The sequence below is a fragment of the Euprymna scolopes genome, chromosome 37 (genome assembly GCF_053919585.1).
Source record: "Euprymna scolopes isolate OS-2025 chromosome 37, ASM5391958v1, whole genome shotgun sequence".
NCBI classification, from domain to species: domain Eukaryota; kingdom Metazoa; phylum Mollusca; class Cephalopoda; order Sepiida; family Sepiolidae; genus Euprymna; species Euprymna scolopes.
The window spans coordinates 32,499,526-32,525,608 of record NC_136518.1 but is presented as its reverse complement, the minus strand read 5'-3'; the positions used below and the strand labels follow the sequence as shown (position 1 = coordinate 32,525,608).

The following is a 26,083-nucleotide window of genomic DNA, read 5'->3' as shown; positions in this document are numbered from 1 at the left end:
AAACTGATACTGTAATTATCAAAACGATACTTTAATTATCAAAAAGATTCTTTAATTATCAATAGAATATTTTAATTATAAAAAGTATATTTTTATTATCAAAATGAGATTTTTATCATCAAAATGATATTTAAATTATCAAAAGGATACTTTAAGTATCCAAAGGATTCTTTAATTATCAAAATTATATTTTAATTATCAAAATGGTGCTTTAATTATTAAAGGATACTTTAATCATCAAAAGGATACTTTAATTATCAAAATGATACTTCGATTTTCAAAATGATACTTAAATTATCAAAACGATATTTTTCATTATTAGAAGATACGATATTTTAATCATCAAGATGATATTTCTTATTTAAAAAATTACACTTAAATTTAAAAAGTATACTGTAATTATCAAAAAGATATTTTTATTATCAAAATGGTACTTTAATTATCAAAATACTTAAACTATCGAGATGATATTTTTTATTATCAAAAGTATACTTTAATTATTAAAAGTATTTTGTAATCATCAAAAGGATACTTTAATTATCAATATGCTACTTTAGTTATCAAAGGGTATTTTAATTATCAACATGATACTTTAGGTATTAAAAGGATACTTAAATTATCAATATGATATTTTTATTATTAAAATGAAATTTTTATAATTAAATTAATACTTTAATTATTAAAATGATATTTTAATTATCAAAATGATATTTTAATTATCAAAATGATATTTAATTTTCAAAAAGGTACTTTAATTATCAAATTATATTTTAATTATCAAAATGATACTTTAATTATCAAAATGATCCTTAAATAATAAAAATGATATTTTAATTATAAAAATGATATTTTAATTATCAAAGTGATATTTAATTATCAAAAACATATGTAAATTATCAAAACGATACTTTAATTATCAATATGATATTTTAATTATCAAAAGGATTCTGTCATTATAAATTTATATTTTAATAATTAAAAGGTTATTTTGATAGTCAAAATAATACTTTAATTATCAAAATGATAATTTATGATCAAAATGGATATTTTAATTATCTATATGATATTTTAATGATCGAATAGATACTTTAATTATAAAAATGGTATTTTTATAATCAAACAATGTTCAATTATGAAAATATTATTTTAATTATCAAAAAGATAGTGAAATTATAAATAGGATACTTTAATTATCAAAACGATATTTACATTATCTAAAAGAATAATTTAATTATGGAAATGATATTTTAATTATCAAAAGGATATTATAAGTATACAAATGACACCTTTATTATAATTGATACTTCAATTATCAAAAGGATACTATAATTATCAAAATTGTTTTAAAAGTATACATTAATTATACAAAGGATTCTTTAATTATCAACATGATGTTTTAATTATCAAAAGGTACTTTAATTATCAAAATGATATTTGTGTTATCGAAAGGATTCTTTTATTATCAAAAGGATACTGTTATTATCAAAATGATATTTTAATTATTAAAATTATATTTTAAGTATAAAAATGATACTTTAATTATAGAAAGTATTCTGTAATTATCAAAAAGATACCCTAATTACCAAAAGGATACTTTTATTCTCAAAATGAAATTTTAATTATCTAAATGATACTTTCAATATCAAAAGTATACTTTAATTATCGAAATTATACTTTAATTATCAAAATGATATTTTAATTATCAAAATGAATCTTTAGCTATCAAAATTATACTAAAATTATCAAAAGGATTCTTTAATTATCAAATTTATATTTTAATTATGCAAATGCTATTTTAATTATGAAAATATTATAAAAATGATATTGTAGATATCAAAATGATACTTTAATTATCAAAAATATACTTTAATTACTAAAAAGATTCTTTAATTATCAAAATGATAATTTAATTTTCTAAAGGATACTTTAATTATCAAAATGATATTTTAATTATCAAAAGGATCCTTTTATTATCCGAAGGATTCTTTATTTATCAACTGATATTTTAATTATCAAAAGGAACTTTAATAATCAAACGGATACTTTAATTATCAAAATGATACTTTAATTTTCCAAATGATACTTACATAATTAAAATGATATTGTAATTACCAAAAAGATACTGGAATAATCAAAACGATATTTTAATTATCAAAATGATACTTCAATTTTCAAAATGATATTTTAGTTATGAAAAGGATACTTTTATTATTAACAGTAGTTTTTAATTATCAAAAGGATACTTTAATTACCAAATGGATGCTTTAATTACAAAAAGGACACTTTAATTATAAAAAGGATACTTTAATTATTGGAAGGATATTTTAGTTATCAAAATGATACATTAATTTTCAAAAAGGGACTTTTATTATCAAAAGAATATTTTTATTCTAAAAATGATACTTTAGTTATGAAAAGGAAGTTTTGATTATCAAAATGATTTTTTTATTATCAAAGTGATACTTTAGTTGTCAAAAGGATACTTTAATTATGAAAATGATATTTTAATTTAAAAAATGATATTTTATTATTGAAATGATATGTTTATTGTTAACATATATACTTTAATTATTAAAATTATACTTTAATTATCAAAATGATACTTCAATTATCAAATTGTGACTTCAATTACCAAAATGATATATTTATTATCAAGAGGATACTTTAATTATCCTAATTATATTTTAATTATCAAAAGGATACTTTAATTATCAAAATGATGCTTTAATAATCAAAATAAAAATTTTATTTTAAAAATGATATTTTAATTATCAAATAAATACTTTAATTATCCAAAGTATATTTTAATCATTAAAATGATATTTTAATTAGCAAAAAGATATGTTAATTATCAAAATATTACTTTAATTATGAATATTATATTTTAATCCTCAAAAGGATACTTTGATTATAAAATTATTTTTTATTATTAAAAGGATACTTTAATAATCAAAATGATAATTTTATTATGAAAATGGATACTTTAATTATCAAAATTATATTTTTACCGAATGGATACTTTAATCATAAAAATTATACTTTAATTATCAAAAACTACTTTAATCATCCAAATGGAAGTTTAATTATCAAAAGCATATATATATATATATATTATCAAAATATTATTTTAATTATAAAACAAACTATTTTAATTATCAATAGGATACTTTAATTATCAAAATGATATTTAAATTATCAAAAAGAATATTTTAATGATAAAAATGATATTTTAATTATCAATAAGATATTTTAATTATACAAATGATACCTTTATTATAAATGATACATAAATTATCAAAAGGATTATCAAAATGGTACTTTATTTAAAAAGTATACATTAATTATTAAAAGGATTCTTTAATTATCAAAAACATGCTTAAATTACCAAAAGGATACATTGATTTTTAAATGCTACTTTGATTATCAAAAATATACTTGGATTATCAAAAGGATTCTTTAATTATCAAAATGATATTTTTTATTATAAAATGATATTTTTATTACCAAAATGATATTTTAATTATAAAAATTATATTTTATTACCAAAATGATATTTAATTGTGTAAATGATATTTTAGATATCAAAATGATACTTCAATTATTAAAAGGACACTTTAATAATGAAAACACTCTTTAATTATCAAAATGATATTTTAATTATCAAAATGATACTTTAATTATGAAAAGGATACTTTAATGATCAAAATGATACTTTGATTTTTAAATCATACTTTAATTATAAAAATGATATTTTAATTATCAAAAAGATACTTTAATTATCAAAACGATATTTTTATTATAAAAATGACACTTTAATTTCTATATTTTACTTTTATTATCAAAAAGATACTTTAATTATCAGAATGATTTTTAATTATCAAAAGGATACTTTAATTGTTAAAATTATTTTTAATCGTCAAAATGATACTTTAATTATCAAAAGGATACTTCAATTATCAAAAGGATACTTTAATTATTTAAAAGAATATTTTAGTTATCAGAATGATACTTAAATTATCAAATGGATACTATATTTATCAAAAGGATATTCTAATTATAAAAATGATACTTTAATTATAAAAAGGATATTTAATTATTAAAATGGTATTTAAATTATCAAAATGATACTGTTGCGGAGACGCCTACTAATTAACATAGGCGGGTGAGTGAGATATATAAAGGTATCAATCACCAATACCGGGAGAGTCCGGCAACGACCGCCAAACAGGCAAGACGCCTATGCTGCCTCCAAAAAATATGTATATCACTTTTCTTCCTTATATATTATTGTATACCTTTACTGTTATGTTCTAGTTAATTATTTGTGCAGACACAACAGTGGCGACGGGAATATGAAAAAAGACGTACGCGGGATAAACCCCAATATTTAAACGCAACAGCGGCGTCGAGAATTCGAAAAAAGATTTACGCAGGATAAAATCCACTATTAAAACGCAACACCGGCGTCGAGAATTCGAAAAAAAGATTTACGCAAGATAAAATCCACTATTTAAACGCAACAGCGGCGTTGAGAATTCGAAATAAAGAGGTACGCAAGATAAGATCCACTACTAAACTCAACATTGGTGTACGAAAAATACGTACTCGAAGAAAAAATATCTACTGTTGAACACATCAGTAACATCGAGGATTTGGGAAAAGATTTACACGAGAATTCACTGTAGATATAGCGACAGTATTCGAAAAATAGTTTACGCGGAAAGTCATCATGGTCGAAAAAAAAAAGCAAAACAAAAGAGAAACAAACGAAAGTAACTTCAAAAATTTGTCCAGCGAAGATTTACTCAAAACAAAAGTAAAACAAACGAAAGTAACTTCAAAAATTTGTCGAACGAGTTATTCGAACACTGGATACTTGAAAGCAAAATACCAATAACCATTTCAAAGTGACTACGAAAGTCAAAGAAAAGAAAAGGGTGTTTCGCTAGTACACCGTGAACAAATTTATGCAAAAAGGAGAAAAGTGATATTTTTTTTCAGTTGTACCAAGAAAGGATTTTTTTCTTGTACATAATCAAAACTTAACGGATTAAGAGAAAAAAATAAAATACATTTTTTGTTATCCCTCAATACAAAAAAGGAAAAAGAAAAGTTCAACACAAAAAATAAAATATCGATAGAATTCAGTTCACACACACACACACACACACACACACACACACACACACACACACACACACACACACACACACACACACACACACAAAGCGAACCTTAGTTAGTTCGTAGTTATTGTAAAAAGAGCATCCTCCTCCGAACTCCAGGTCGAACCGGGACGGGCCCCAGCCACCCTGTCCTGGTTGAGATCTTCCGGATGGGCATGCCTCCGGTGTTGGGATAAACCGCGACCAGAAGCAAACCCACGTCCACACGGGCACACAAAGGGGGAACGATTGCCATCACTATCCGACCCAGTCAGTCGGTCGCTGAGGGTAGCAGAGTCCACGGAGCCAGGGGGTTCCGTGTTTACTTTAGATACTTTTTTAGGAACCGCTGCTATACCCTCCCGACGGGAGGTCAACCCACCGGGAGGGTTCGTTACACCCTCAGCCGTCTGGCCTCAACTGTAAAATAGACTGATTTAGTAAAATAGGCTGATTTTTCTAATCTTTGAAATAAAAAAACAAGATGGAGGAATTTGCTAAAATAATGGCACAGGTCATGCAGAATCAACAGATCTTACAAAAAGAACAGCAAAGTCTATACGCAGAAAGAGACGAAAGACAAAATGAACGACTCATAAAATGCCTCGAAAGGCAGGAAGAAAGGTTCGCGCAGATGCAACTTGAACAGAAAGAACTATTAGAAAGATTAACAGCTAATTCCATACAAGAAAGTAATACAACCTTCTCCAACACAACACTTGTTAACAGCATAGATGTGTTCACATACGTACCGGAAGAGGATAAAACTTTTGATGCGTACTTGAAGAGGTATGAAGATATTTTCGAAACAGATTGCGAAAACTGGCCAAATGGAAAGAAAGTAAGTTTGTTACTTCGAAAGCTTGGTACCAGTGAACATTGCAAATTTGTTGATTTCATATTGTCAAGGAAACGAATCAGTTAGATTTCGCTGAGACCGTAAAGCTTCTTAAGGAGTTATTCGGACCGAACATGTCTCTTTTCCACAAGAGATGGTCATGTATGAATCTTAAGAAAACTGATGAGCAGGACTACCTGACATACGTGTCAGTAGTAAACAAAAGCTACGACAACTTCAAATTATCGGAACTCACGGTGGACGATTTCAAATGCTTAATCTTTGCACAGGGTCTAGTATCCACAAAAATTCAGAGATCCGAAGACGCGTTCTCTCAAAATTAGAGACAGAACAAGACCTGACATTGCAGAAATTAGCAGAAGATTGCGAAAGGGCAGTATCACTAAAAAAAGATTCCAGGGATATAGAAGAAGCAGGAGTGGCGTACATTAGGAAGATTAAAAAACCTTTCAGAAACTCAGGACAAAGAAATTTTGAGACTAGTCAAAATTCCAAAAATACCCAAATTATAAATTCTCAAATTATTATAACTACAGAAAACGAAATTACGATAATAGTCAATATAATAACGACAGAAACGAAATTGCGATAATAACCAAAGGGATTATAAAAAGACAGTATCAGATAATAATTGCAGAAGATGTGATAAAAAACATTTGGAAAAGGATTGTCCTTACAAAAAGATCAGGTGCTACAAGTGCGATAAAGTTGGACATAAGAGTGTTTGCTGCAGAACAAAAAATAGAGTACACCAAATGAGAACAAACGAGAAAGGGAAAAATAATTTACGAAAATATGTATCAGTAAATATTTTCGACAAACAAGTGAAATTTCAGCTTGACTCTGGATCGGATTTGTCGTTAATAAACGTCAACACTTGGAAAAAGTTGGGTAAACCGACTCTTCAAAAATTAAGTAAAGGTGCACGAACAGTGACAGGAGACGAAATAAAATTCGAAGGAGAGGTCATCCTGCCCATTAATTTAAATGGCACGACGAAGAAATTGAAAATCTTCGTAATTAAAGAAAGCGAGAACTTACTGGGAATTGACTGGATTGAAAAATTCAAACTTTGGGATAAACCAATGAACGCTTTTTGTAGAAAAATAACCAGTTGCCCCCCAACATCAGAAAATATTAAAAACGATTTAAAAAAGAAATTCCCAGAAATATTTACTACTGGACTGGAAGATGCAATAAATTTAAGGCTTCGTTCGAGCTAAAAAAAGGATGCAACACCGGTGTTTAAGAAAAAACGGAACGTACCATTCACCGGTTTAGACAAAATAAATAGCGAACTAGATAGACTCGAAAAAAACAGGCATCTTATTGAAAATCGAAACTAGCGTCTGGGCAGCCCCTATGGTGTACGTAAAAAAAAGTCGGAACAAATTCAGGACACTACTTCCGGCAGAAAGGCTTACTCTCATATAGAAAAAGAGGGGTTAAGCATCATTTTCGCGGTGACGAAATTCCACCGTTACCTGTACGGGAGACACTTTATACCGGAAACAGATCACAAGTCTCTAGTTACAATTTTCGGTTCAAAAAAGGGCTTGCCAGTATATACGGCAAATCGCCTACTCCGTTGGGGTACGATCTTACTAAATTATGACTTTCAAATAAAGCATCTAGATTCGAAAAAAATAGGTCATCCGGATGGCCTATCAAGGCTTATACCGAAAATAGAGGAAACCATTGAAGAGTCAGTAATTGCAGCTATACGTTCCAATTATGAGGAAAAAAACATGGTGGCGAATATAATAAAAGAATTACCAGTCATGTTAACCGATATAAAAAGGGAGGCTGAAAATGACGATGTCATCACAGACATAAAGAAAAAAATAAGGGAAAATGATGAAAAAACGCAAAGCATATTTTCCGTATGCAATGAAGTTTTATTATATGGTAAAAGAGTTGTTATCCCGAAAACCTTGCAGAAAAAGATCTTACGTGATTTTCATACAGGACACCCGGGTATAAATAGGATGAAGGCACTTATGCCGAGTTACGTTTACTGGCGTAACATGGATGTGGATATTGCACTAACAGTAAACAAGTGTAAAGGTTATGCGTTAGCCGCTAAGGCACCACCAATAGTCCATAAACCTTGGAAAAAAACTGACCATCCATCGTCACGCATTCATATAGACTTGGCTGGACCAACCGAAGGACAATACTACTTAATCGTAGTAGATAGTTTTTTCCAGATGGCCTGAAGTAAAGCGTTTCAAGAACTCAACGACAAATAACACAATAAGTTTTCTGCATGAAATATTTGCACGGTTTGGTGTGCCAAGCATTATAGTCACAGATAACGGAACACAATTTACATCAAGTGATTTCAAGGACTTTTGTGACACTTTTCAGGTGAAACATATAACTACACCACCATTCCACCCTTGCTCAAATGGATTAGCGGAAAGGTTCGTAGACCCGATAAAACGTGCACTTAGAAAATCAATAGGTACCCCGACGGATAAAGCATTACAGCAATTCCTGCAAATATACAGGATAACTAAGAACCCAAATACACCGTCGAAATTATCGCCAGCAGAACTAATGTTTGCTAGAAAAATAAAATCACCATTTGATAAATTAATACCAAAGCAAGCAATCGTCCATCAAACTACGCACACACCACGTAAAAGGTTTAAACCTGGTGATCGTGTATATTTTAAATGTATGAAAACTAATATTTCATATTGGGAGTTTGGCACGGTAGATAAACGGATCGGCGACTTAATCTACATGATAAAAGGCCCAAAATGGATACACAAAAGACATCAAAATCAATCGAGAAAACGTCATATAAAAGACAACGAACATGACAAACCTGATGAAAAGGAAGATCCAATTGATATACTATACGAAGCGTTTGATATCGAACCACCACAAACCATGCCCGAACCGAGAAGATCGGGAAAGAAAAGAAAGTTTACAGAACCAATTATAATGAACCCCAAGAGGAAGAGATATTGAAATCTACACGACTTCAAATCTTGGGAGGGGGGGTGTTGTGAAGACGCCTACTAATTAACATAGGCGGGTAAGTGAGATATTTAAAAGTATCAATCACCAATACCGGGAGAGTCCGGCAACGACCGCCAAACAGGCAAGACGCCTATGCTGCCTCCAGTAAGACATGTAACACGCCACCTGCCGGAATATCTCCAACTGAAGTATATCTGAAGACATGTAAATATGTATATAACTTTTCTGCCTGATATATTATTGTATATCTTTACTTTCCGTGTTCTTGTTAATTATTTGTGCAGACACAGCAGATACTTTAGTTATCAAAAGGACACTATAATTGTCAAAATGATATTTTAATTATCAAAATGATATTTTAATTATCAAAATAATATTTTTTTATACAAATGATACTTTAATTATTAAAAGACTTTAATTATTAAAATGATGCTTTAATTATCAAAATGATATTTTAATCATCAAAATGATATTTTAATCATCAAAAGGATACTTCAATTATCAAAATTATGTTTTAATTATCAAAAGAATAGGTTAATCATAAAAATGATGCTTTAATTATCAAAATGATATTTTAATTATAAAATGATACTTTAATTATCAAAAAGATAATTTTATTATCCAAATGATATTAAAATCATCAAAATAATATTAAAATTATCAAAATGATACGTTAATTATCTAAATGATACTTTAATTATGAATATGATATTTTAATTCTTCAATTATAAAATGATATTTTAATTATCTAATGGATACTTTAATCATAAAAATGATACTTTCGTTATAAAAATGATACTTTAATTATCAAAATAATAATTTAATTATCAAAATAGATAATTTAATTATCAAAATGGATAATTTAATTATCAAAATGATATTTTATATATCGAATGGATACTTTAATTATCAAAAGGATACTTTAACTATCAAAATGAAATTTTGACTACTAAAATGGCATTTTAATTACCAAAACTATACTTCAATTATCAAAATAATAGTTTACTTATCAAAATGATACTTTAATTATGAAAACGATATTTTAATCATCAAAATAATACTTTAATTATAACTGATACTTAAATTATAAAAGGTATACTTTAATTATCAAAAGTATTCCTTAATTATCAAAATGATATTTTAATTATCAAGAGGATACTTAAATTATAAAAATAACATTTTAATTATCGAAATGGTACTTTAATTATCAAAAGGATTGTTTAATTGTCAAAACGATATTTTAATTATGGAAATGATATTTTTGTTATCAACATGATAATTTAATTATCAAAATGATATTTTAGATATCAAAATGATACTTTAATTATACAAAAGGATACTTTAATTATCCAGAGGCTTCGTTGATTATCAACATATATTTTAATTATTAAAAGGATACTTACATTATCAATATGATATTTTAATTAAAAAAAGATACTTAAATAATCAAAATGATAGTTTTAATAATCAAAAGGATACTTCAAGTGCGCAAAGGATTTTTTAATTATCAAAATGATATTTAAATTATCAAAATGATAATTTAATTATCAAAACGATATTTTAATTATAAAGAGGATATTTAATTATCAAAATGATACTTTAATTTTCAAAATGATACTTCAATTATCAAAATGATATCTTTATTATGAAAAAAATACTTTAATTATCAAAACGATATTTTAATTTTGTAAATGATATTTTTATTATCAAAATATCGCGTTAATTTTCAAAAGTATACTTTAATTTTCAAAAAAATACTTTAATTATCAAAATGATAATTTAATTATGAACAGTTTAATTCAATTACCGGAAGAATATTTTATATGTCTAAAGGATACTTTAATTATGAAAATTGTATTTTAATTATCGAAAGGATATTTTAATTATCATTCGAATACTTTAATTATCAAAATGATTCTTTAATTATTTAAAGGATATTTTAATTATCAAAATTATACTTTTATTATCGAAAGGACACTTTAATTATCAAAATGGTATTTTTATTATCAAAACAATAAATTTATTATCCAAAAGATACTTGAATTATCAAAATGATATTTTTATTATCAAATGTATACTTTAATTATCAAAAAGATTATTTAAATTATCAAGAGGATACTAATCGAAATGATATTTTAATTATTAAATGATATCTCAATTATCAAAATGGTACTTTAATCATCAAAATGATATTTTAATTATTAAAATGTTACTTTAATAATCTACATGATATTTTAATTATCAAAAATGATACTTTAATCAAAAGAAAATTTTAATTATAAAAATGATACTTTGATCATCAAAAGGATATTTTAATTATCAAAAAATTATCAAAATTATACGGTAATTATTTAAAGGACACTTTAATTATGAAAATGGTATTTTAATTATTAACATTTGTTATCAAAAAGATACTTTACTTATCAAAATAAAATTTTAATTATTAAAATGATACTTTAATCTTTAAAATGTACTTTAATTATTAAAATAATACTTTACTTTTCAAAATGATACTTTAATCATTAAAATAATATTTTAACTATTAAAATCATATTTTAATTATCAAAAGGATATTTTAAGTATAAAATTTATATTTTAATTATAAAAAGGATTATTGTATTATCAAAATAATATTTTAATTATTGAATATATTTTTATTATTAAATGATAATTCAATTATCAAAATTATACTTTAATTATCAAAAAGATACTTTAATTATTGAAATGATATTTTTGTTACTAAAAGGATAATTTTATTATCGAAATGATATTTTAATTATCAAAAGAATACTTTAATTATCAAAACGATTTTTTATTATAAAATGGATACTTTAATTATTGAAAGGATATTTTTATAATTAAAAGGATACTTTAATTATTGAAAGAAGGTTTTTAATATCAAAAGGATACTAACACTAACATCTGAGCGCACTAACATCTGAATTATGTCTAACTCACTATGACACAAAATTAAATATAGTCGTTGCTAGTGACGCTAGTTCCTACGGCATAGAAGCATGCATTCAACATATCATGCCTAATGGATCTAGAAAGCCGATAGCTTACGCTTCGAGAACGCTGCTTCCAACAGAGAAGGCGTATTCACAGATTGAAAAAGAAGCGTTGAGTATAATCTTTGCAGTGACTAAATTCCACCGATATTTATATGGTAGACAATTCATACTTGAAACCGACCATAAACCATTAGTCACAATCTATGGATAAAAAAAAAAGGATTGCCTGTATACACCGCAAATAGAGTGCTGCGCTGGGGTACGATCCTAGTGAATTACGATTTCCAGCTACAACATCTAGCATAAAAAAGGATTTGCCATGCGGGTGGACTTTCAAGACTGATACCACAGAAACATAATTTGGAAGAATCAGTGATTGCAGCAATTCGAACAAATGTCGAAGTGAAAAATATGGTAGCAAACATCATTAAAGAACTACCGGTAACATTGTCGGACATTAAAAGAGAAGCCGATAAAGATGAATACATAAATGATATAAAAGAAAAAATTATAAATGACAAAAAGTTTCAGGAAATTTTTTCCATATGTAACGATGTGTTATTATATAGCGAGAGAGTAGTAATACCTAAAACGTTGTAGAAGAGGATTTTGAGAGACTTCCACAGAGGACATCCAGGGATAAATCGGATGAAGTCTCTAATGAGAAGCTACGTATACTGGTGTAACATGGACGTCGACATAGCTACAACAATAAATAGATGTGAAGGATGCCAGTTAGCGGCAAAATCCCCAACTATAGTACACATACCTTGGCCGAAAACCGACCACACATTGTCGAGAATCCACATGGACATCGCTGGTCCAGTAGGAGAAAATTACTACTTAATTGTAGTAGATAGTTATACAAAATGGCCTGAGGTAATGCGTTGCAGAAATCCAACAACGAACAACTCAATAGGATTCCTACACGAGTTATTTGCACGATTTGATGTACCAGACACACTGGTCACTGACAATGGAACTCAATTCACATCCACAGACTTTAAGGAATGTTGTGACACGTTCCAAGTAAAGCATATTACTACTCCACCGTATCATCCACGATCAGTAGGCCTCGCGGAGAGGTTCGTGGACACGTTAAAACGAGCGTTGAAAAAATCCATTGGGATACCAACGGAAAAAGCTTTGCAACAATTTTTGCTAATATATAGGATAACACTGCACCCTAATACCCCGTCAAACATATCACCAGCTGATTTGATGTTTGCCAGAAAGGTGAAATCAGCGTTTGCTAAACCATTGACAAGACAGGCAATTGTCCGAAACACTACACACATGATAAGAAAGAAATATAACTCGGGAGATCGAGTATATTTCAAGTGCTCAAGAAATAACACTTCTTGCTGGGAATGTGGAGTAGTGGATAAACGCATTGGTGATTGTACATACATGATTAAAGGTTCACAAAATATATATAAAAGGCACCTGAACCAAATAAAAAACACCACATTCAAGATGGTGATTATACAACAGCAGACGAAGAGGAGGAAACCATGAACATCATATACGAATCCTTTAATTTGGAACCGCCTCAATATACACCTGAACCCCGAAGATCAGGTAGAAAAAGAAAGTTTAATGAACCATTAATGTTAAATCCCAAGAAAAAAAGATATTGAAATCTGTGCGATTTCAAATCTTGGGGGGGGGGGGGGGTTGTGGTGGCACACATTCATTTGCATATGTGGATAGTAATTACCCATAAATAGGAAGACTCAGTTCGGCTGAGTGTGTGTTCACCAGAAGCCACAGAAGGCCGGCGAGAGCAGATATGTTTCTCCAGCAAAGACTCTCTTATTTGACACCATTATGTAAATATCCTGTAAATATACCTTTTCCTAATACACTTCTTATTTGATCTACCTTTGTTTGTTGAGTCGTCATTTGTATTGCTTTCTACGTTACTTGTTTCAACCTGCAAACTTAACCGTGACGACGAGGATGAACGTCAAATATAACAGTTTGACGAAGAAATGGAAAGAACTCACTAAAAAAAAAGTACAACGCAACGGTTGACCTTTCAAAGGAATACAAGTTTTGACGAACGAAATAGTCGTAAAAACGGATTTTACGCTAAAGAGAAGTTCGACTCAAGCGGAAAAAATGAATAATTCAGCGAACATTGGAAAACTGTAAAATATTTTCCTCGCGAAGTACAACACTAAAAGAAAGAAACGGTTGTTTCCCAAATTCCAAGAACAAAAACTACATTCAGGTTTAAAAAAAAGTAACCTCGATTAATAGTATTTTATTTACTAAAATACTAGTCGGAAAAAAGAGATAAACCAAAACCTTTAATTGCAGTCTCAAAGAAAAAAAAACTTGAACGTGGCAAAAAAAAAAAAAAAAAGCGACGATTTACGCCGTTTCCCGTGGAATCCATCTTAAAAAAAATAACAAACTGTAAAAGTGAATTTTTGTAAAACGACAAAAGACTCGTATTACTATATTATTTTTTACTTTAATTATAAAAATGATTCTGTAATTATCAAAATGGTATTTTAATTATCAAATTATTTTTTAATTACTGAAATGATAAATAACATGTTAATTATCAAAAGCATACTTTAATTATCAAAATGATATTCTAATTATCAAAATGATATTTAAATAATCAAAATGAAATTTTAATTATTAAAATTATATTTAAATTATCAAAAGGATACTGTAATTATCAAAATGATTTATAACAAAATAATATTTTAATTATCCAAATGATACTTTCATCATCAAAATTATGAAATGACACTTTAATTATCAATATAATATTTTAATTATCAAAATGATATTTTGATTATAAAAATGACACTTTAATCAAAAGGATACTTTAATTATCAAAAGGATACTTCAATAATCAAAATAATATTATAATTATTAACATCATATTTTAATCATCAAAAAGTTACTTTTATTATCAAAATTATATTTTAATTATAAAATATATTCTTTAATTATCAAAATGATACTTTAATAATCATAATGATATTTTTATTATCAAAAGAATACTTTAATTATCAAAATTATATTTTATTATTAAAATGGTACGTTAATTATCAAAATTATATTATAATTATCAAAATTATATTTTTTTATCCAAAATTATATTTTGATTATCAAAATGATACTTTAATTATCAAAATGATATTTCAATTATTAAAATGATATTTTAATTGTCAAAATAATATTTTAATTATCAAAGGGATACTTTATTTATTAGATTGATACTTTGATTCTCAAAATGATTCTTCAATTAGCAAAAGGATACTTCAATTTTCAAAAGGATACTTTAATTATCAAAATGATATTTAAATTATCAAAATGACACTTTAATTATCAAAGTGACACTTAAATTATCAAAAATGACACTTTAATCATCAAAATGATATTTTAATTATCAAAAGGATATTTTAATCTTGAAAAGGATATTTTAATTACCAAAATGATATTTTCATTATCAAAAAATACTTTAATTGTCAAAAGATATTTCGATTATAAAAATGATATTTTAATTATCAAATTGATATGTTGATTATGAAAAGGACACTTAAATTATCAAAATGGTATTTTCATTATCAAAACGATACATTTATTATCCAGAAGATATTTTAATTATCAAAATGATCTTTTTATTATCAAAATATACTTTAATTACCAAAAAGATTATTTAAATTATCAAAAGGATACTAATCGAAATGATATTTTAATTATAAAAATGATACGTTTATTATCGAAATGATATTTTAATTATAAAATTATATTTTTTTATCCAAAATGATATTTTAATTATTAAAATGTTACTTTAATAATCTACATGATATTTCAATTATCAAAATAATACTTTAATTATCAGAATGAAACTTCAAATATTAAAAGGATTCTTTAATTATCAAAATTATATTTAAATCATCAAAATGATACTATAATTATTAAAAGGATACTTTAATTATCAAAAGGATAATGTAATTATCAAAATGAGTTTTCTAATTATCAAAATTACACTTTAATTATCCAAATTACACTTTTATTATCAAAATTACACTTTTATTATCTAAAGGATATTTTCATTCTTATAAGGACGTGTTAATTATCAAAATGATACTTTAATTATCAAAAGGATACTTTGTTACATGATAAGGGCTGTCCCCTTTTCATGTAAGTATAAAAAAAAGAGAGATTTAGTTAAAATGAAAATGAAATAGAATAGACGAAATTCGAACCTCGTAATTTAGGTTTAGAAATAGATTACGAGAGAGAATTAGCAGTGGAATGTGAAAATAAACCATTGTTTAGCTTAGAGATAAAATAGTTTCAAGAAAAGAATGTGCGTTATTAATTCTGTTATGGAAATTCAATTGAAAGAATGCAACTACAAGATAATTTAATAAACATGTTTTTAACCTATTGGAAATATAGGTTACTGAGAATATAGGTTAAATTCCTTTTGTAAACAAAGGAAAAAGTTTTGGACACGCATGTCCAGAACACGTGAAAGAAGACACATGTTTTAACATGTGTATGACGTCATGGAAAATGGGAAGTTCTAGATATAGTTAGAAATTTTAGAGTTAAGAGAGAGAAACTGGGAGAGAGTCAGAAGAGAGTTTGACGATAGTCTGCAGTTGGGATTTGAACGTCTAGAAGCGAGACGGTCACTTTTGAAACTTAGAATGTGAAGCTTTGAATTCTTGACTCAGAAAACCACGACCGGTCGGGAGAAGAAATAAACCCATCATGTGTTTTTATAAACGTCGTCTTTGTGTTGTAATTCTACCAAAAGGTAAAGTGGAAATTGTTATATGTGTCTCTTGTATATCATGTGGTTTAAAATGTCTTGACATACACATCTCATATCTACAATGTGAACTCTACATCTCATAGCAACACTTCTAAGTATGAACATTTTATAAATATGAATATCTTTATAACACTAAACATCACTCTTACAACAACATCCCTCAACAACATCACTTGTAATACAACATCTCTCTCTAAGACTCTCTAAGCATCACTTTTAACAAAGAACAATAATGATAATAATGAAAAACCAATTATATAACAACTTTAATTATCAAAAGATATTTTAATTATCAAAATATTGTAATTATCAAATTGACATTTTAATTATGAAAAGGATAGTTTAATTATCCAAATGATATTTTTATTGTCACAAGATACTTTAATTATAAAAAGTATATTATAATTATCAAATGTTATTCTAATTATCAAAATGATATTTCAATAATCAAAAGTATACTTTAATTTTCAAAAAATAATTTTAATTTTCAAAATGATACTTCGATTATTTAAATGTACTTAAATTATCAAACTTATATTTTTATTATCAAAATGATCCTTTAATTATCAAAAGGATATTTTATTTATAAAAAGGATACTTTAATTATTGAAAGATATTTTAATTATCAAACTCTACTTTAATTATCAAAAGGATATTTAAATTATCGATATTATACTTTAATTATAAAATTGATATTTTTATTATCAAAAAAATACTCTCATTATCCAAATAATATTTTAAATACCAAAAGTATACTTTAATTATTGAAAGCCTATTTTAATTATTACAATGATATTTTGATTATTTAAAGGATTATTCAATTATCAAAATTATACTTTGATTATCAAAAGGATATTTTATTATCTAAAGGATAATTTAACTACTAAAATGATATTTGAATTATCAAAATGACACTTTGATTATCAAAAGGATTCTTTAGTTATCTAAAGGTTACTTTAATTATTGAAATTATTACTTAATTATCAAAATGATACTGTAATTATCTAAAGGATACTTTAATTATCAAAATGATATTTCTATTATCAAAATTATATTTTGATTATCAAAGGGATATTTTGATTATCAAAATTGTACTTGAATTTTCAAAATGCTAATCCAATTATCAAATGCATACTTTAATTATAAAAATGGGAATTTATATTTCAATTATCAAAAGGATATTTTACTTATCAAAATGTTACTACAATTATCAAAATGATACGTCCATTATAAAAGGGATATTTTTTTTATTATAAACAGGATACTTTAATTATCAAAATACTATTTTATTATCAAAAGGATACCTTTATTATCAAAATTATATTTTCATTATCAAAAGAATACTTTATTAATTGAAAGGATATTTTAATTATCAAAATGATATTTTAATTATCAAATGGATATTTTAATTATCAAAATGATACTTTAATTATCAAAATAATACTTCTTATAAAAACGATACTATTATTATCAAAAGGATACTTAAATCATCAAAAGAATACTTAAATTATCGAAAGGATACTTTCATCATGAAAATGATATTTTAATTATCAAATAGATATTTTAATTATCAATAGTGAACTTTAATTATCAAAATGATATTTTAATCATAAATGTATACTTTAATTATACAAAGTGATAATTTAATAATCAAAATGATATTTTACTTATCAAAATGATATTTAATTACCAAAACGATATTTTACTAATCAAAAGGATACGTTTATTATTAAAATGATATTTTAATTATCAAAAGCTTACGTTAATTATCACAATGATTCTTTAATTATCAAAATAATATTTATTTATCAAAAGGATACTTTAATTATCAAAATTATACTTTCATTATTAAAATGATACTTTAATTATCAAAGTGATACTTTTATTATGAAAAGGATATTTTATTATCAAAAGCATACTTTAATTATCAAAATTATACTTTAAGTATCAAAAGGATTCTTTTATTATCAGAATGATATTTTAATCATAAGTTTATACTTTAATTATACAAAGTGATACTATAATTATCAAAATTATATTTTAATTACCAAATGATATTATAATTATCAAGATGATATTACAATTATCAAAATTATACTTTAATCATAAAAATGATACTTCAATTATCAAAAGGTACTGTAATTATCAAAATGATATTTTAATTATCCAAATGATATTTTAATGATCTAAATTATACTTTAATTATCAAATGTATACTATAATTATCAAAATCATTCTTTAATTATCAAATTGATATTTTATTATCAAACGGATAATTTTCTCATCAAAATGATATTTTTGTCCAAATGATACTTCGATTATCAAAACGATATTTTAATTATCAAAAGGATTCTATTATTTTTAAAATGATGTTTAATTATGAAAATTATATTTCAATTACCCAAATTATATTTTAATTATAAAAATTATACTTAAAATATCAAAATGATACTTCAATTATCAAAAAGATACTATAATTTTCAAAAGGATTCTGTAATTATCAAAATTATATTTTCATTATCAAAATGATATTTTTATTATCAAAATGATATTTTAATTATCAAAATTGTATTTTGATTATCAAAAAGATACTTTAACCATCAAAAGTATATTTTAATTATCAAACTAATACTTTAATTAATAAAATGATACTTTAATTATTAAAATGATACTTTAATTATCAGAATTATATTTTAATTATCAAACTAATACTTTAATTAGTAAAATGATACTTTAATTATCAAAATGATGCTTCAATTATCGAAAGGACATTTTAATTATTCAAAGGATAGTATAATTATCAAAATGATACTTTATTATCAAAATGATATTTTAATTATCAAAATGGTACTTTAATTATCAAAAGGATAGTTTAATTATCAAAAGTCTAATTAAATTATCAAAATGATATTTTGATTACCAAAAAGATACTTTAATCATCAAAATGATATTTTTATTATCAAAATGATTTTTTAATTATCAAAATGATATTTTAATTATCAGAAGGATATACTTCGTGACGGTGTATTTTTCTATTAAATCAACAAATTAGTTCATTCGTTGAGTTTATATTTACAAATGCCGAACGCCGAATGGCAATGGCATGGTAACAATTTAGCGTTATCAATGGCACGAGTATTTCACGTGCATATTAAACGATTTATTAAATTTTTTCACGTGTCAAAATAGTCATTGTCTTACCTGAGAAGGTCACTGTAGCCAATTGTGTTCGCTCATGCTTAGGAGCCCAAATTCCCCAAAAACCTCGAAAACCTGGAGTTGATAGACCCTTAAAAATGTAAAAAAAAGGACAATCGATTATTGAATGAGAAAGTGATCCAAATAGTTAAATCGACTCCCACCCTGACAGCTTCTGTCTTATTCATGAGTTGCTTCATCAGAGTGTTGCTTCAGCAGAGAGCCACAACTAATCATTTTAGTTTCAAACTTTTAGCTGTCACAACCATTATTTTATGATACGGTTTTTATTTAATAGCTATACCAAAGCGAAGTGTATTCGTTACAAATAGATCTAATAATTTTATAAAAGAATTAGAGGTAAAAATGCTTTAATCAAATTAGCCATAGCCATTTACACCAATTTGTTTTTATTAAATCTTTAATGGCCACAGGATACCGTAATAATTATACATCTCAAAATCCTACATATAAAACTAGAAACCTGACAAGATAGAGAAGTAGTTAAGCGAAACAAAGCTGAACTGAATAAGACTACATGACCTGATGTTCTTCTATCCTTGTCTTTGAAGTATTTGGCCATGCGAGAATTTTCTACTTTTTACGCAACAATTTGTTTTTTTTATTGTAAGCTGGTATTTCAATCTTCACAAGTTTGGTAATAGACAGTAGACAAAGGAGTACCATCGTACATGGTGCTTCTCCTTTCATTCGCTGGTGGTTAAATCGGTTTTGTATTCCTCATCTGATTGCATATTTGAACTGATTATTGTAGATGGTTGATGGCATCTTGTATTTTGGGTGACATCACATTTTGTATGACTTATTGTTCTTATATTCTATAGAATGTGGTGTGTGACATCATATTTTTGTATGACATATTGTTCTTATATTCTATAGAATGTGGTGTGTGACATCATATTTTTGCATGACATATTGTTCTTATATTCTATAGAATGTGGTGTGTGACATCATATTTTTGTATGACATATTGTTCTTATATTCTATAGAATGTGGTGTGTGACATCACTTTTTGGTATGATATATTGTTCTTATATTCTATAGAATGTGGTGTGTGACATCACTTTTTGGTATGATATATTGTTCTTATATTCTATAGAATGTGGTGTGTGACATCATATTTTTGTATGACATATTGTTCTTATATTCTATAGAATGTGGTGTGGCATAAATTTTATTTATGACATATTGTTCTTATATTCTATAGAATGTGGTGTGTGACATCACTTTTTTGTATGGCATATTGTTCTTATATTCTATAGAATGTGGTGTGTGAGATCACTTTTTTATATGACATATTGTTCTTATATTCTATAGAATGTGGTGTGTGACATAACATTTTTGTATGACATATTGTTCTTATATTCTATAGAATGTGGTGTGTGACATCACATTTTTGTATGACATATTGTTCTTATATTCTATAGAATGTGGTGTGTGACATCACTTTTTTGTATGACATTTGTTCTTATATTCTATAGAATGTGGTGTGTGACATCATTTTTGATATGACATATTGTTCTTATATTCTATAGAATGTGGTGTGTGATATCATATTTTTGTATGACATATTGTTCTTATATTCTATAGAATGTGGTGTGTGACATCACTTTTTTGTATGACATATTGTTCTTATATTCTATAGAATGTGGTGTGTGACATCACTTTTTTGTATGACATATTGTTCTTATATTCTATAGAATGTGGTGTGTGAGATCACTTTTTTGTACGACATATTGTTCTTATATTCTATAGAATGTGGTGTGTGAGGACACCTCTCAACATATATAAAGAACGAATTTTTAATCGATAAACGTTAAATTTGGTATATAGGTAAATCAGATACGTAGAAAACATTTTAATCAGTTTTTATCGGGGAAAAAGAACCTCTAAGGGGTAAAAATTCAAGAATAAGTACGTGGGAGTCATCGAAGTTTTCTCTGTTTTCTAAGTTTTTCACGGTTGCGCATGCGTGAATCGTTCATATTACAGATTGCTTACGCTGAAAACACCGTTTTAAAGATTGGCTGAATGGTAATCGTACTTGCCTCACTGTCTTTATGTTTTGATTCCGATCTCAGCTCGAGTAATTTTTTTTATTACAAGAAGTGAACTGTTTAGAAGAAAAAAATATAATACTCGCATGTACATGCCTCAGGTTATTTTCGCTTTTTAAAGGAATTTAGCCATACGGTATTTCTGATTATAATAAAGAAGAATTTTGCAAGCATTAAAATATAATAGTTATGCGTATTTTACGATCAGGCAACGCCAGGCAGCCTGCTAGTAAATCTATAAAAGCGAGAATGTGTGTGTGTGTGTGTGCGTGTGTGTGTGTGTGTGTGTGTGACAACAATTCTCAACCTATATACTCAACGAATATTTTATCTACTTGATTGACTTGAACTTTGATATAGGATATTCAGACAGGTGGAACACTTTTTAATCGGTTTCATCCGGAAAAAGGGCTTCTAAAGGATCAAAATTTTAAAAATTATTATGTGGGAGTCGTCGAATTTTTCTCTGTTTGCTAACTGTTTCACGATTGCGCATGCGTGAATGGTTCACATTCCAGATTCCTTATGCTAAAAATAGTCCATTTGAAAACATTTTTTTAAAGAGCGTGTCACGGCGGCCGAATGGTAATTGTGTTTGATTCACTGTCTTAAGGTTTCAATCTCAGCTCGACTATTTTTTTTACTCACAAGAAGTGAACTGTTTAGAAAAAACATAATACTCGCATGCACATGTCTCAGTTTCTTTCCGTTTTTTACTTCATTTTTTTTTTTTAATTTAACGTTACGTTTAATACTTATAGTATTTCTGTTTACAGGGTGAACAGAAAGTTCTTGGACCAATTCAGAAGTGGTTTATTAATAGAAAATTACAAAAATATAAATTAAACATGAATGAAAATTATAAGTTAGGAAACCAAGAATAAATTCAAATTATTTATTTTCAATGTGATGTCCCTTCCTTTCGATTAGACGTGCAATTCTCTGTCTGAAGTTACCAACCGAGGCACGCAGCGTTTCCTGAGGTATTTTAGCCCATTCACTCAGAAGAGATGTCTTCAAAGCATCAACACTTGGATGAACAACAGAACAGACCTTTGCCTCCAACAAAGACCACACAGAAAAATCCATGGGATTCAAATCAGGCGATGCAGGAGGCCACATCTCCTTACTCCAGAATCTTGGAAAATTACGTTGGCACCAGTTCTGAGTTTTTCTGGAGGTGTGGGATGGTGCTCCATCTTGTTGGAAGGTGAAATGCTGATCTTTGAAGTGTTTCTTCATCTCTTCAAATGCAGGAACCAAAATATCGTTAATGTAGCGATCTGTGTTGATGTTAACCCCCTGCTCCACGAAAATCAGAGGCGAATTCCAAGATTAGCAAACTGCAGGCCACATCATGAGGGAAGACGGCTTTTGTCGGCGGAAAACTATTCTCACGGAGTCATCAATGTCTGACGTTCTAATTGTTAAGAGTCGCTTCAATTGTGAAGAGTTTTTCATCAGAAAAAAACGATCTCTCGCTCTGCCGTGCCAGCCTTCAGTTCTCCAAGAAGAATCTTTGCTCTTTCAAGTCTCTTGTGCTTTTGGGCAGGTGTGAGGTACTGTCTCTTTCTCATCTTGTAGGGGACAACTGGAGATCGTTTTTTACGATTGTTCTCATCGAGGTCACGCTCACATTCATGTCTTTAGCCATTTGTCTTGCAGATCTCTTCAGGTTCCTCTTTACCCTCTCTCGGACAGCCTTAATCACCTCCTTTGTTCGAGCAGTGCGAGGTCTTCCACTCCTAGGACGGTCTTCAGATGTACCAAGTTCCTTAAATCTGTTCACAACATGGTACACGGTGGATTTAGCCACTTTCAAGAGATTAATAATCTCTGAGTTTGTCCTTCCCGCGCAATGAAGTTGAATTATGGCCTCTCGTTTGCTCATTTTTCTGAAAGTTTAAACAAAATTATTTTAATATTTTTGTTGAAAATAGTTAGATCAATAGTGAGACTAAATACTTACTTTATTCGAAAAGAGAAAAAGTGATTTTAACAATATTTAATTTCAAAACTAAAAATGGTCCAAGGACTTTCTGTTCACCCTGTATAATAAAGAAGACTTCTGCATTAATTAAAAATATAATATGTATGCGTATTTTAAGTCGAGGGAAACATCAGGCGCCCTGCATGTTTCTCTATAAAAGTAGGAATGTGCGCGCGCGTGTGTGTGTGTGTGTGTGTGTGTGTGTGTGTGTGTGTGTGTGTGCGTGCGTGTGTGTGTGTGTGAGACGACGATTCTCAACTCATATACTAAACGAATTTTTGATCTACAGACTTAAATTTTGATATGTAGGGTATTCAGACATAAGGAACATTTTTAATCGATTTTCATCCGTAAAAAGAGTTGTTATGCGGTCAAAATTGAAAAATGTGTACGTGAGTGTCATCGAATTTTTATCTGTTTGTCAACTGTTTCATGAATGCGCGCGTGTGAATTGTTTACATGACAGATTCCTTATAAGAAGGTTTGAAAACACTTTTTAAAGGGTGGTCCAAGCTGGCCTCATGGTTATAGTACTTAACTCACTGTCTTTATGATTTGGTTTCAATCTCAATTCGAGTATTTTTTTACTTACGAGAAGTGATCTGTTTAGGAAAAAAACATAATACTCAGATACATATGTCACAGTTTCTGTATGAATAAAAATATAATATTTATCCATATTTTACGACCGGGCAACACCAGGCGGCCTGCTAGTTAATAGATAAAAACAAAATTCGATCGAAACCGTTAATATCCTACCTGAACGAGTCCAACTATAGTTCGGAGAGTAATCACGATGTATATATGATTGATGATTCCCAAAGGTATAAGCAGGGTGCTGATTGCATTCGTTGTCATGGAGAGTCCAATCACGATTTTGTGGCCTACTCTCTCTGTGATGTATCCGCCAATAACTGTCGAGATGAAGAAACCATAGAAATAAGCCGAAAGTACCAGGCTTTGATTTTCACTGCTCCAGTCCACTCTAAAAGGACCCGTCTATAAAATAAATGTATAGATTCAGTATCGCTACGACGGTTAACAACATCCTGCAAATTATGATACAACATTTGTAAGAGAAAATACTCCTTGCAGACAAACTAATAATCCATTTTGGGATAAGTATATACTCAGCAAATAAAATAAAAAGCTACACTGAATTAGCATTTAAATTAATAACGAATTACAAAATCAATAGAAAAAAACATTTCAATGCTACACATGTCAAAATAAGGTCAACTGTTAAATTGTCACATTTATAAATGAAGTGTGTAACACTCAATCAAAAGAGAAGGAGATCAAGTCATGTTTTATTTGAAGGAGGCTCGACCAATGAAAGCATTTATCCGCGATGAAGAAACAAGAACATCTGTTATTGGTCAGTAATCTAGACTACACATTGCTTAGATATAAAAACAATCGCTAACAAATATTCATGCCCTTAATCTGATGATTTCCCGAGAGGATAAAATATTGACTCCTCTGTGTAGCTTATTTAGCATAAATATATTACCATACAATTACTACAAAGCTCTATTCACGTATTGAGCTGTGTTGAAAGAAAATTTATGCAATAAATTATAGCACCTTCTAGTATTAATGTATATACATGAAATAACAAATTATATATATATATATATATATATATATATATATGTGTGTGTGTGTGTGTGTGTGTGTGTGTGTGCGTGTGTCTGTCTGTATATGTGTAAAGGATAATCTCGTAAACTAATGAACGGATCATTATGAATTTTAGAATATAAATTAATCTATATTCAATGACAGCCCCTTCCACAATGCTCACAAACACACCTAATATAACACTGGCATAAAAGACTCCCCAAGACTAACCCTCCTTCTCAATACTTCATCCACTCAAAACTATGTAAAATTCAGTATACAAATTTACAGACGGTAAAGAAAGAATGAATACTTTGGTGTATATGCATAAGCTGATGCTATGAAAAAC

At 27.5% G+C, this 26,083-nt stretch overlaps 1 protein-coding gene across 4 annotated transcripts in view; it reads right to left on the bottom strand.

Annotated features, from left to right (window-relative positions):
• Positions 1–26,083, bottom strand: part of LOC145261123 (putative transporter slc-17.2) — a 110,391-nt gene that overhangs the window by 66,557 nt on the left and 17,751 nt on the right. For all 4 annotated transcript variants that reach the window (XM_080119370.1, XM_080119373.1, XM_080119372.1 and 1 more), the window contains exons 3-4: positions 24,874–25,113; positions 20,050–20,137 (exon numbers count right to left, since the gene is read on the bottom strand). In XM_080119370.1, the coding sequence (XP_079975496.1) occupies positions 20,050–20,137; positions 24,874–25,113 (328 nt within the window). The remainder of the gene's footprint in view (positions 1–20,049; positions 20,138–24,873; positions 25,114–26,083) is intronic.